The 12,391-nt window shown below is 43.5% G+C and overlaps 2 protein-coding genes across 3 annotated transcripts in view; one reads left to right on the forward strand and one right to left on the reverse strand.

The window, feature by feature from the left end:
• Positions 1 to 3,853, forward strand: part of LOC310706811 (prosaposin-like) — a 42,518-nt gene extending 38,665 nt beyond the window's left edge. For both annotated transcript variants that reach the window (XM_083503108.1, XM_083503109.1), the window contains exons 12-14: positions 393 to 473; positions 1,506 to 1,607; positions 2,266 to 3,853. In XM_083503108.1, coding sequence (XP_083359234.1) covers positions 393 to 473; positions 1,506 to 1,607; positions 2,266 to 2,301 — 219 coding nt within the window. In that variant the 3' untranslated portion in view covers positions 2,302 to 3,853. The remainder of the gene's footprint in view (positions 1 to 392; positions 474 to 1,505; positions 1,608 to 2,265) is intronic.
• A 663-nt stretch (positions 3,854 to 4,516) lies between these two features.
• CDH23 (cadherin related 23) overlaps positions 4,517 to 12,391 on the reverse strand; it is a 400,272-nt gene continuing 392,397 nt past the window's right edge. Inside the window, exons 61-68 of the mRNA XM_083503046.1 lie at positions 11,866 to 11,986; positions 10,869 to 10,948; positions 10,030 to 10,070; positions 9,455 to 9,515; positions 9,024 to 9,153; positions 8,303 to 8,425; positions 7,808 to 7,921; positions 4,517 to 5,252 (exon numbers count right to left, since the gene is read on the reverse strand). Coding sequence (XP_083359172.1) covers positions 4,926 to 5,252; positions 7,808 to 7,921; positions 8,303 to 8,425; positions 9,024 to 9,153; positions 9,455 to 9,515; positions 10,030 to 10,070; positions 10,869 to 10,948; positions 11,866 to 11,986 — 997 coding nt within the window. The 3' untranslated portion in view covers positions 4,517 to 4,925. The remainder of the gene's footprint in view (positions 5,253 to 7,807; positions 7,922 to 8,302; positions 8,426 to 9,023; positions 9,154 to 9,454; positions 9,516 to 10,029; positions 10,071 to 10,868; positions 10,949 to 11,865; positions 11,987 to 12,391) is intronic.

Raw genomic sequence — 12,391 nt, forward strand, 5'->3', positions numbered from 1 at the left:
AGAAATATTATGTTCTTTAATTACTTCTAGTTTGAAATGCATCTGAAGCAAATGTTGTACCCTCCCTTTTTTAGAGTCGCCACCAAATTTTGCTCATAGTAAAAAATTTGAAGCAGATACAGAAGTTACTTCTTGGGCAGAACTTCCAAATATTTTTTGACATAGTCATAACCAAAGAGAGCTGCCTGTTTAGGAGTTTTGTAGAAATGAAGACGGCTTGGATAAGACTAATGAGGTTCCTTAGGGAGCATTCTACCTGTCCTGAGACCCTGCAAATTCAGCTTAATCAATTAAATCCAGAAAACAAAAGATTTAGACCCAGTTGCACTCTTGGGGGGCTGTACTTAGGAGAAAGGCTGAGAGTCACTTAACTTGTTTTTTTTTTATTACAGTGTGATCAACTCGTGGTGCAGTATGAGCCAGCTGCTGTCCGTCTCCTGGTGCAGGTCATGGAGCCAACCTTTGTGTGTGCGGTAAGTCATGTTCTAAAGTAATTGCTCATTCTTGAGCGAGATCTCTGGCAAACAGCTTTGTCCGCAATCCAATGGATATGTTTACCGGGGATATTTCTTCTGACATGCATATATGATTGCACTGTTATTTCCTTTGCAAATAACAAAACCACAAAAATCCCATAAATATCCAGTAGTCTCACTATTCACAAGGAAACTGAACCTGTAAAACATGGGTGGGTAACCTGTAGATGGACTCCAGCTCCCATCATCCCTGACCATTGGTCCTGATGATTGCTGGACGGGGCTACACATTTCATCCTTGCTGTGAAACGGGGCAGAAATTTGGTGGGTAATTTGGTGGGTAGGACAACCCCCTGTGACGCTCTCTTTCTACCACCCACTTTTTCTCTCTCCCTTCTTGCACAGCAAGATTCCAGGGGAGGGGCCGATCAGCCTTGCCAGAAGTCAAATAGCTGGCAGATGGCCCTTTTGAAAATCAGTCTGAATATTAGGGTTGACTGTGTGTCCTACTTTACAGAAAGGGCAGCCCTCTTTTTGAAAAGGGTCCTCTATTTGAATGGCTGCCCAGTTCAAATATTTTTTTTTAAAAAAGGAAAACCTAGGAAAGAAGAGCAGCAAGGACCTTCAAGCTGCCCCCTAGTTAGCACCTGGCTAGCAAGACTGAGCAGGCAACACAGGTCACAATGTCCCCCACCATGGTGAGACGTCTCATAGTTCTTCTTAAATTATAGTGGTTTCTTCTGAACGTCCACATAAATGTGCATGTGTGAACTTTACACATACCTGTCCCCCTTTTTGGTACTGTGTACTTGGCTACCCTGCTGAGGGCCACAGGCAGCCCTAGAGCTACAGGTTGCCCATCCCTGCTGCAAAGCTACCCTGAGTCTTACCGCCTGCTTTGAAAAGTGGGGAGCAATGTGAAGTTGAAGGAGGCTTTGGGGAACTTAAAAAGGAGCGTGGAGCAGTTAAGAAAGGAGGCTGATTCTGCATAGGTGTAATGGTCCCTTTTTGTGCTCTTCTGCCCCACAGAAAATAGGAGCCTGCCCCTCGTCCCACCTTGTGGGCATGGAGGTTTGTGTCCGGGGCCCTAGCTACTGGTGCAAGAACGCAGAGACTGCAGCTCAGTGCCAAGTAAGTAGGGGTGGTGGTGGCAAGAGGGGAATATCAAGCTTTCCAATACAGTGAGATGGAGTTGATAAAAAAAAGTAATTGAACACAGTTAAAAATGGGAGCACTCTTTGCAGCATACAATTCTGGGAATGTGACGCGATGACCGAAATAGGAGCAGGTGAAATTATGGAAGGCGATAGTCTTTGAAACGAAAACCCTCTGTGCTACTGAAGATCTAGGTGCATATTAGTGATGTGGAATATAGGATTGGGGGAGTATGTTTAAATATTGTGTGCAGTTGTAAATAAGTTAACTCATTCTGCTTCCAAGTGCTTAACTCTAAAAACATCTTACGTGTGAATATACTGGCCCTTATCCACCTGTAGCTGTGTATCTAGCAATCCTGCAGTAGGGATATGCATTCGCTCCTTATCAATGGGGCTTGATGAACACCATTATGTACATCCAGGTATGTAGCTGTATTGGCATTGTCTCAGTGTTCAGAATCTTATGGTATCTGAAGGGCTTCAGGTTCCTGATCCCTGGTGTGAAAGGTGAGAGCAAGATGAATAGGAAATCTTAGATACTCTGAAGTTTTCCTATATAAGCCCATTTTCTTATGAGTTGTGCTATGAATGGAGAATGGCCTTCCTTGAGTCTTCCTCTCTTTTCCCCATAGGCCACTGAATACTGCAAGCGCCATATATGGAACTAGAGGAAGCCTTGCCAGTGGAAGAATGTTGGCTGTGGTTTTACTGAATGCACCCTGGAATTTGGCCGGGTGGGAAATGGTGAAATGTCTAAACACTGGCAGAACCACACCTTCCTTTCACACTTCTGCAGTGTGGCTGTCCGTTGGGTGGCTATACTGCTGAAAAAGAAAAAAGCAGGGGGACTGTTTCCTTTGCTTGTGATGCTCTGAATTACCGTACATTTAGTTTTACTTTTAGATCCATGGTGGGGAAGTGACACGGGTAGGGAAGAAAAAGGCTGTGGTGGGATTTTATTTGAATAGCTGAGAATTTTGGTAAGACTCTTGTTTTAAAATGGGTAAATTGCGTTACGATCATTGCAAAACTGGCTGCTTAAGTTGGCATTTTCAGATTTCCAATACTTTCCTTCTCTAGCTAGCTTTTTAAGGTACAGCTATACTATACATTTAAACTGTTTTAATATTTCATTGCTTTTCTTCAAGGGGTGCTGGGAACAGCCAATCAGACTGTTGGGCCACTTAGTCCACTATCTACTCTGGCAGCAGCACTGCTTAAAACAAATATATTTTCCCAGTCTTGTTATTTGAGATTCTTTTTACCTGGAGATGCTTAGAATTTTCTTTAAGGCAGGTCAACTGGCACAATAATTTTAATTATATGGAGGGATTTCAGTTCTCTTAAATTTCTGGTGTAGACAGAAACAAAGTCTCGTAAAAAAGGGGCTACCCATTTGCTCATGTTAGGTACAGGCAGTTATTGGGTACTTTTACCTATAGAACTTAAACTTGGTGTCAGTTCATCCTTTCCTATTTGGGAGACACACATGTATCTAACCCCGTTCTTTCTGAATGCAGCAGCTAGGGTCCTCAAAGGGATATGTATCACAATCAGCATAAAAGGCTGATTAAATGGTTAAATAGGTACAGGACACAAAACAATTTGCATGATCAGTGGTTTGCTTACTCCCTTGCTGGATTGGTGTAGTTAGGTAGACTGAATTTTAGACTATAAATCCATGGCTGTTACTTACCAATAGGTGGGTTGAGTGCTGACCTATGAACTAAGGAACAAGTAATTTTAATTGTGTTTTCTCTGTACTTCAGGAGTAGCGGCAAGTGCTCAGGATAATATAGAACAGGCAGCATTTAGCAATAGCGTCTTTGCTCTACACCTCAATATGACATTTATCAGAATGTGTCTAAATATCAATTCCAAAGCCACTGACTCTTGTTGCAGCTTGCAGTTAGAGCAACATCTGAGAGCATGATGCTTGAAAGCCATGCAGATGCCATATTTGTTGGCAAGCAAAAGATAAAATTTAACAGGTACAGTGATGCAGAGGTGAATTGTTGTTGTTGTTTTCGCAAGGCACAATTCCCATGTCTACATAGCTGTTATAAGTAATGAAGCTGCTGTGTTCCATACTTAACTGCGTGTGAACCTGTTCAATATACATGCTGAGAAATTATCCAATTATTCCAAAAGGACATTATAATGAGCATTTTACCAATGCTTCTGTAGTTAAGAAACATTAAACAATTCTTACAAATTTGACACTGACTCTCCTGGTTTTTGTTAAGCAAACAAAGTGACCTGTTGTAAACCTGAATAATAAAAAACAGAATGATGTTAAAGGCTGTGTGTATTGCATCGTATACACACTTCTGAATAAGAAACACTTAGCATTTTCCTTCTTGATAGGTTTATGGAGAGAGAATGTACATGCTGGTATATAGATGAGCACAATGACCACTTTGATTCCTCAGCCCCTACAGCAGTGTGTACTTAACCCAAACAAGCACCGAACCCTGTGCCCAAGCTGGGAGGGAAAGATCAAACACAGATTAACTAAATTCATGGATTATGTATTTCTGGTTCCTTTGACAGACCATTCCAAAAACGCTCAACACTTTACTGTTTGAAATCAAAAGAAGAATAAGGGAAAAAGGAGTACACACAAAACACTCTACGTTCAGAACCTCAATTAATATCACTCTTGTTTCTTTTGATGCTGCAGTGTTTTGGTAGGCCAGCAAAATGAAGAAATGGCTTCAGTTTCTCCCCACCCCCTGCTTTCTGGAAAGGTGAAAACACAGATAAATGCCAAACAGATTTATGGAGCTTCCTGAAGGTTATCACACAATTTGCTCTGTGCGAGTTGATGGTCATAGCATCTTAGCTGCAGCTGGTTAGCAGCCGTCTTCTCCCATCACCCAGGACCTGTTGGGAGAGCCTGGTCATCTCCACCGATGGGGCATCATGGCACACCCTGGTTATTGCAACTCTAGCCTAAGTCTGTGCCTCAGGGCCTCCCCATTGCTCTTTTTAACACTTTATATTTTAAAAATAAAATTTAAAAAGTTATGAGTTTAATGATGTGAGTGCCTGGTAGAAGCAAACAGTCCTGAGAACCTTCACCCCGGGGGTTAGGCTCCCCAAGGCTGCCCTAACAGCTGTCTTGGTCAGGTTTCTTCTGGAACAGGTGGTGGCCAGGCACAAGTGACCGAGGCCTCCGGATTTTCTTCTGCCCCTCTTGTCCCTTGGTCAGTGCTCTCCTCTGGCGGCGGCGGCAGTCTACGTGGGGCCAGGCTTCCTCGGAGTGCTACACCAGCGATGCCACTTCTAGTCATAACTCTGTGATTTCCAGTGGGCTCTCCATGATAACTTCCCTCATTTTGTGCATAGGGGTGGATTTGGCGGACTCGGTGCGGGCGTTCTTGTCACAGAACGCCCCACCGTCAGCAGTCAGTGTCTCCAAGGAGCGGCCCAGCACCTTCTGGTCATCCTCGGGAAGACTGTTGAGGTCAGAGGTTAGCAGAGTACCTGTACTCCCGTGGACCACGTGGATTCCATCAGGTCCCTTGAGCTCAATGGGCTGCTTATGTCGGAAGCGGAGGCTCCCTTGGCTTGGACTCCTTTGCTCGTCATCGTCATCCAAGTCGTTCTGGATCAGCTGGAACAAAACCCAAGCTGAAATCAACACATCGTAGTGCTCCCCGTTGCTTAAGCAGTGCTGTTTTCAGCTGCAGTTACATTCACTTCCTGAGTGAATCTGGGAACAGGATAAAGGTCCCCTCTCAACCTAAAGACCCTGATTATATCTAGAGTTTGATTACCCCACTCAAAATTCCTATGTTTGTAACACTTAAGCAGTTGGGTGATCTAGCTAATTCCAGTGGAAGTAACTGATATGCACCGAAATGCACATGGAACCTCATTCTCCATTGAAATGACAGGAGAATCTGTTTCAGGCTAGGGAATTCTCTGCATATACTGGAGCTCTCACTCCTCAGAAGAGTCCACTGGTTTAGGGCTTTAAGTCTTCATTGCTGGGGAGTGCACGACTCTTGCCAAGCCCTTACTCTTTGCACTGGGGGAGGAACCAGATGTTGCCTTGGGAAATTCATTTTCCTGTCTTGTTTGATGTATAGGTCTCTTTAGATCAGGCTTCCTCAAACTCGACCCTCCAGATGTTTTGAGACTATAGTTCCCATCATCCCTGACCACTGGTTCTACTAGCTAGGGATCATGAGAGTTGTAGGCCAAAAACATCTGGAGGGCCAAGTTTGAGGACGCCTGCTTTAGATGTTTCCTACAAAGAGCTTAATATTGGCCCTGAATAAAATGCATTCATTATATACAACTTGAGACATATTTTTGGATTGGTTCTTGCACAGTCGTGTCTTAAAATCCTAATAAGGCAAAGGCGGCAGTTTCTGCACAGTGAGATGTCACAGAGTAGATTGGAAGGCTGAACTATCGTTCTGTCTCCAAAGGGAAGTGCCTTCAGGCTTGGCTGCTACTTAGATGGGAGCCAGCCTGAGACACCAAACATCCCATAAAATCAACAAACCACAAAGAGCAGATATTTAATACTGCACTTCTGTATAATGTTGTACATTATATGTTTCTGATTTTAATAAGGTGGGCAAGGAGCTTTGAGGAGGGTCTAACCAATGGGAGAGCAGGAAGAAAGGATGCTAAGAAGCCTGAGCTAGCTGGAGAGTATTAAGAACTCCAGGTTCAGGTCGAATAGAAGCAAAGGCAGAAGGAAACTGGATTAGACAAAGATTGCAATCAAGCACAAAGCATTAACCGGTTCACCACTTCTGTGCACTTGGCTCAACTTACTGGGCATAATAAAGCAAACAGAGAGATTACAGAAGAGAAACAAAGTGCTCCCTGAAAGTTCTTCATTCTCTGGCTACAATCCAGCAAAGTAAACTTTTTCCAATGTGCTTAAACATGTAGTTTCTCCCCAGTGTATTGCTATCTGTTTCACTATAGCCTTCATAAACTGATGTGCAAGGAATGTCCTGTTACTATCCCCCTCCCCAATTTTTCCACAAAAATCCTTGCAGCTACAGTTCTTGATGTTTAAAGACCATGTCCTCCTGTTTTTCATCTCCCTGTCTCATGCCTTCATCCCTTAGAACTTTTTTATTGCACTGTCTTCATCCCTCATTGCTGTGAGTCTATGAGCTCCCCTATAAAGTTCTCATTTATTAGAGAATTGCAACTTTCCTTTTGTGAATAACTGACCTAGGGTTTTCTTCTCTTATCTATATATGCCCCTTTTGGAAGTTTGATTACTTCACAGTGGTTGGCAAAGGATTCTAATGCCTAAAACAGAGGTTTTCAACCTTTTTGAGTCCACGGCTCCCTTGACCAACGACATTCTTTCTGTGTGGCACCCCGTGGGGTCAGGGGCCCAGTTATGTCACCCTTTGCCTGCAGAGCTGGCAGTCTCTCACCCTTTTTCAATCACCCTCCCTTGTGGAGTGTTCCTCAAGCCTTCTCTCCTCTCCCGAGTCCTCTGGGCAGCTGTTCTCTGAGCTGACACCCCCCCCTTGCCCCAGAGAGAGATGCCTCCCAGAGGCACCTGTGGAACTTATAGCCACAGCAGCAGCAATAAACAGCTGTGCAAGCCTTTGGGACACAAGAGGGCATCAGAGGAGGGAGGGAAGGAAAGAGGAACAGAGGCCACTGTTGCCCGCCGCACCCCTGACCTGATCATTCAAGGCACCCTAGGGTGCCACGGCACATTGGTTGGAAACCAGAGGCCTAAAGAATGAATTAGCACTGCAAATTAATGCAGTACTGCACCAAGAACATGAATAGACATGCCTAGCATGAGACTTTCAGTGCCCAGGAGGAGTTAGGACACAGAAAAAGTAGCTAATTCAGTGGGACGTGTGTGGGCAGAACAGGTCTGGGCACCCTGTGACCCTGCAGAGTTGGCCTGCAACACATCCTCTCTGACCGTTAGCAATGCTGGTGGCTGCTGATGGGAGCAACACCTAGCGAGACACAGGTTGCGCAGGCCTGTGGTGGAGAGGGGCTCCTTCTGCCTGTTTCATTGAACTCCTGCGCTCTTGTGCTACAGAGGGAAATAGCTATGAGCACCACACAATAGATACTGAAGGGTACAGTTCTGAAAAGCAAACACTACATCCCAAAGGGCACAACAAGCATTTTCAAGAACTCCCATGCACAAGCAGATTCTACCTCAGAGACTGAGGACTGGTCCCCATGACTGGTGGTGGCTTTATGCACCATCCGCTGAGCAAGCAGTCTCTTCAGTCGCATGTAATCATCCAAGACTACCTTTAAGAGAGAGCCCTGGAAGGAGGGAGGGAATGGGCAACAGGAGAAATTACACTCGGGCCCTTTGCCACGTTGTCCCGAAACTTACTCTGTGTAGGGAATCCCCATGAGAAGCTACTCTAAATCCAGATATCCTCTCCATTAATAATAATAATAATGGCTGAAACATTTATCCTTAAACCTTCTAATAAATCCTTTTGAATCACACCTCGTATAATAATCCTCATTAAAATGGGATTCTTGCCACATAGTGCATTCTGCGTGACTACCCAAAACAACTGCATTCCAAGATTGGATTGCAGACTAAACATGGTGCTGAGAGTTCTGTCCTCTGGCCAAGCAGTGCCACAAACTTGAACATTTTACTGAACTGAGACTGAGAATAATAGAACATACCTTGATGGGCCCTTCTCGCATGATCTGGCCTAGCTTGGCAATGTTGTCGTATTCCTGAATGGCTGCTCTCAGATAGCGATCTTCTTCGGGTTTGGCAGCCGAAGGCTCTCGGCCAAATGTTCCCTAAAAAGAAGAGGTTTTTAAAATAGCTTCTCTCTCTCTTTGTCTCTCCAGACCTGAAGGAAAATCCATCTGGGAATCTTTTCCTAATGCCCCTTGCTAACATTTGTCTACAACACGCAAAATTTAAATTACTAAGCACGGCATGCGCCATGTTGAACAAAATCTCATTAACAATGAACAACAAGTACATGCTACATGACTGACTCTAATTTTCCATGAAGTGCATCATAGCGACTAATCTTAGACTAGGAAGCGCTAAAGTTAATGTAGCAGCTACATTGCTGCTGATATGCCATTGCTGCGGCCTCTTTCTACTGGGCAACAAAGGTGCAGTTGGATTATTAAGCCTGGACGAGAAAGGAGTTAAGAATAGATAAATGAGATATTCTAGCACAAGGGGATGGTGATGATTGACAAATAGTGCCAATTCTAATTTATGCAAACAACCAAAATGCCTTCTTTTGCTTCACATTAATTTGAATTCCCTTTCATGCTGGCATAGGCTACAGGCTAAAATTAGGACAATGTTGACTATACTGTGGCTTTAATCATAGTATAGCAAGCAAGCAAGGAAGCAAGCAAGCAGATGCTCTCTCACGTGAGTCCTGGCTGGGCTGTTCCACAGGTCTGTTATTTCACTGAGGTTCTCAGGCAGGTCATCCTCATGCTCAGCTTGTGCTGCTAACTCCAGGTTTCTGCAGAAAGGGTCCAGCCACACAGGGTTGGCTCTAGAAAGGATACAGGATGCCTACAATAAACAACTGCAATGGGAAACCATCCAAGAAAAATCCACCAGTTTGGCCCACATACTTGTCAATATACTATCTCAGATAACTTTAAGCACTCCTTTTCTTTAAGCTCATGTTTTCAAAGATTGTGCTATATACAAAGATTGTGCTGTAACAGCCACCTTCAAATGTAAGAATCATAGGTGCCAGAGGCCAAGATTGTCTTTAATTAGGCATGGTCAGCATTCAGATAGCCTCTTTTAGCCAGCGTTAAACCTTTCAGAAATTGTTCACAACTCACCCATCAAATGAATATTTATTTGTGTTTGGCATATCCATGATGTCCATGAAACCTCGGTTACCTGAAGAAAGCAATGTGTCAAATTTACCGAGAATCATTCACATCTGTTGAGTTTATAGTTTGACTTATAAAAAATCATTTTTTGTTGACCCCGTGCTTCTACCAGCAACGAGACACACAGAAACTTATCAGCTAAAATTTTCCTCACTACTTATCATCACGTCAAATAAAGTTTCACAGTTTAGCCTTTGTTAGTTTGCTTCCACACAAGCAGTTTAGTCTAGAATTTACATCCTTTATTTATTTACTTTTTAATGGAGTTGTCATTGGAGTGCAACAGGGTGGCAACACAACATCAATTGTTTTTCAGGCTTAATTAATTTCACTTCCAGTTGACTGGAAAAGCAACACTTCACCAGCACCAAAGAGTCAAGGACTGGAAGCAACCCAGGCCAAGCTGCTGGTCTTATTATTCACCGTATGGTGTTATGAGTGATGGCTATCTCATCATATCTTCAATGTCTATTTCCTTCCCAAGGGGCCAGGAAAAAAATGGACCTTCTAAGATCTCTTACCTGTGGAACCGGCCACAATTGCTTTCAGTTTTCTTTTGTGCCTGCAAGACACAAAATAACTAAGGGGAAAGAGCACAAGAATTGTATTGTGAAGTCTGTTCATCATACGTGTAATGTGATTGGCCCTTTAACATCCTCTCACATACTGTTCTGAACCAGTAGAAGACTATTGGTTGAGAACCTTTACTACTGAGTTCTTTTGCTGAAATTGGGTTTCCTCCCCCCAAACCTTGAAGTAATTCTCTATAAATCTAAACATCTTTAAATATATTAGAGAGGCTATGTTTTAATCCAGTTCAGTCATGCTCCTTGAGATATACTAATATACCTAATATTTTAAAATAAACAAAATATTGTTCCACCTCTCAAAGGAAGATTGACACCAGAAACTGACAAGAGATTTCTCTCCCACTGAACATGCAAAGACCTGTTGTATGTTTCCTCATGCAACTCAGCTTACAGTTCTGATGCAGAAATATTTGAGTAAAGCAGCCAAATCCCTTATCATGAACTTGGAAGATGAATTCACTTTTGGCAGCAGAGAGAGTGTGCAATTCAAAGGTGTCAGCCATAAATCACCAAAAAGGGAAATTCCCTCTCTGCAACCTGGGAGCAAGGCTGACAAACGTAGTACACGCACTTCATCCACTTCACCCTCCCACAAGGCTATGTTCTGTGGGAAATCTACAGCCATTACTCCTTTTAGAAATCCCTGAATCAGAGCTTCCTCCTCTGCAGTATGCAAGGGTTTGATGTCAGCTCCAAAAATACATTATTATTATTATTGTGGCATCTGAAATACTCTGCCCTACACAGTGCAAGTGCTGGAGGCTACTCACGCTGTTCTGTAGTACCAGTTCATGAGGATGAACAACATGGCTGCCAGGAAGAGGAGAATAGCCAGAATAATTATTGCCATCTAGAAATGGTAAGAAACAAAACAAAAACAAAACTAACTGTTACGGCAGGGATAGGATGTCTAGGAAATGGCTTGGCTACTGACCCAGTGTAAATTGGGGTACGGGTCTAATGAGGTCTGCCAGATCTTCCCATTTGGCCTGCTAGGCCATTCTGCCCAAGCTGCCCATCACCTGATGTCATATATGATTACGAAGAGGCTGGACCAAAAAGATGGCTTCTGAAGCACCACCAATCAGCTGTTTGATGGGACTTGAAAGCAAAGCACAGAGCTCCCTGTGTGGTGTGCTCTGAAGCCCTGACGCCATTGTGAATTCAAGTAATTGACAGGCCCTCACTACCTGATAGACATGGCCTGCAGGGGTAGGGGAGATAAGGATTTGGTCCACCCCCCCCGGTAAATATTTGCCCTAACTATGAGATATCGATAATCTGACTCGGTGATTCCAAACTGCATTCATGCCCAAGTCACAGGGAGAGAATATAAAAGGAAATGAATGGTCAATCCACCATTTAATGGTCACTCTAATAAAACGATGGCGAAACCCAACATCTTTTTGATACCCACCACTACAGATTCCTTTCATGAAAGCTCCTTTCAATATGGCTTTAGGACTTGTGCCTGCACTCTTTTCACAAAACAGTTAATATAAGGTTGCCGGCTGCTTTCCAAATAAGTCCTTTGTGTGTGTTTTTAATAGAAAGAAGTTCAACAGGTGCATTTGTATATCTTGGCAGCTGCATGCTTTTTAAAGAATCATGAACTTGTTGCAGCAAACCTCAGGAAACAGTTTATGAAGGGGTAGTTCCTTTCAATGCAGCCAATTCCGAAGAATGTGGGGGACCTCCTCCTAAAAAGCATGAGAGCTGGAAGCAAAGTAAGCTTGAGAGAGGGAAGGACCCCCACCTCCATCTTACCTGAAGCGCTGACATGTCGTCTGGAGCCCTAGCAGTGATTGCTGGTTGCACATCCAAGACATTGTAATTCCGGAAGAGATTCCGCAGCTGCTCCTTATTCTCATCAATCATCTGTATTACTCTAGGAAGAGGGTTAAACCTTTATTTATGGATTCATCTTCCTAGTGTTGAAAATACACTTTTAAAAAGTGTTTATGGCAAAAACGATCAACCCTCACCTCCCAGCTATAATTTCCAACTCAAGAGATCCTGGAAGCAGGAACTCACTCCATTAAATTGCATCAGAAGAGTCATGAAGCCCATCATTCAAATTCTTTTTTTTAACATAGTTGGGGGACCTGACATCTCCATGTGTTGATTGACTCCAGCTCCCATCAGCCCCAGCCAGCATGGCCAAGTATGATAGGAATTGTAGTCCAGTATTACCTGGAGGGCTGCAGGTTCCACATCCCTGATCTTAAATCAGGTGTGAGACTCACAAAGGAATGGGACTGCTAGATTAGCAAGAAAAGGCTTTGCACAAATC

Source organism: Podarcis liolepis (genome assembly GCF_965112155.1).
Source record: "Podarcis liolepis genome assembly, chromosome: 5".
In the NCBI taxonomy this organism is placed as follows: domain Eukaryota; kingdom Metazoa; phylum Chordata; class Lepidosauria; order Squamata; family Lacertidae; genus Podarcis; species Podarcis liolepis.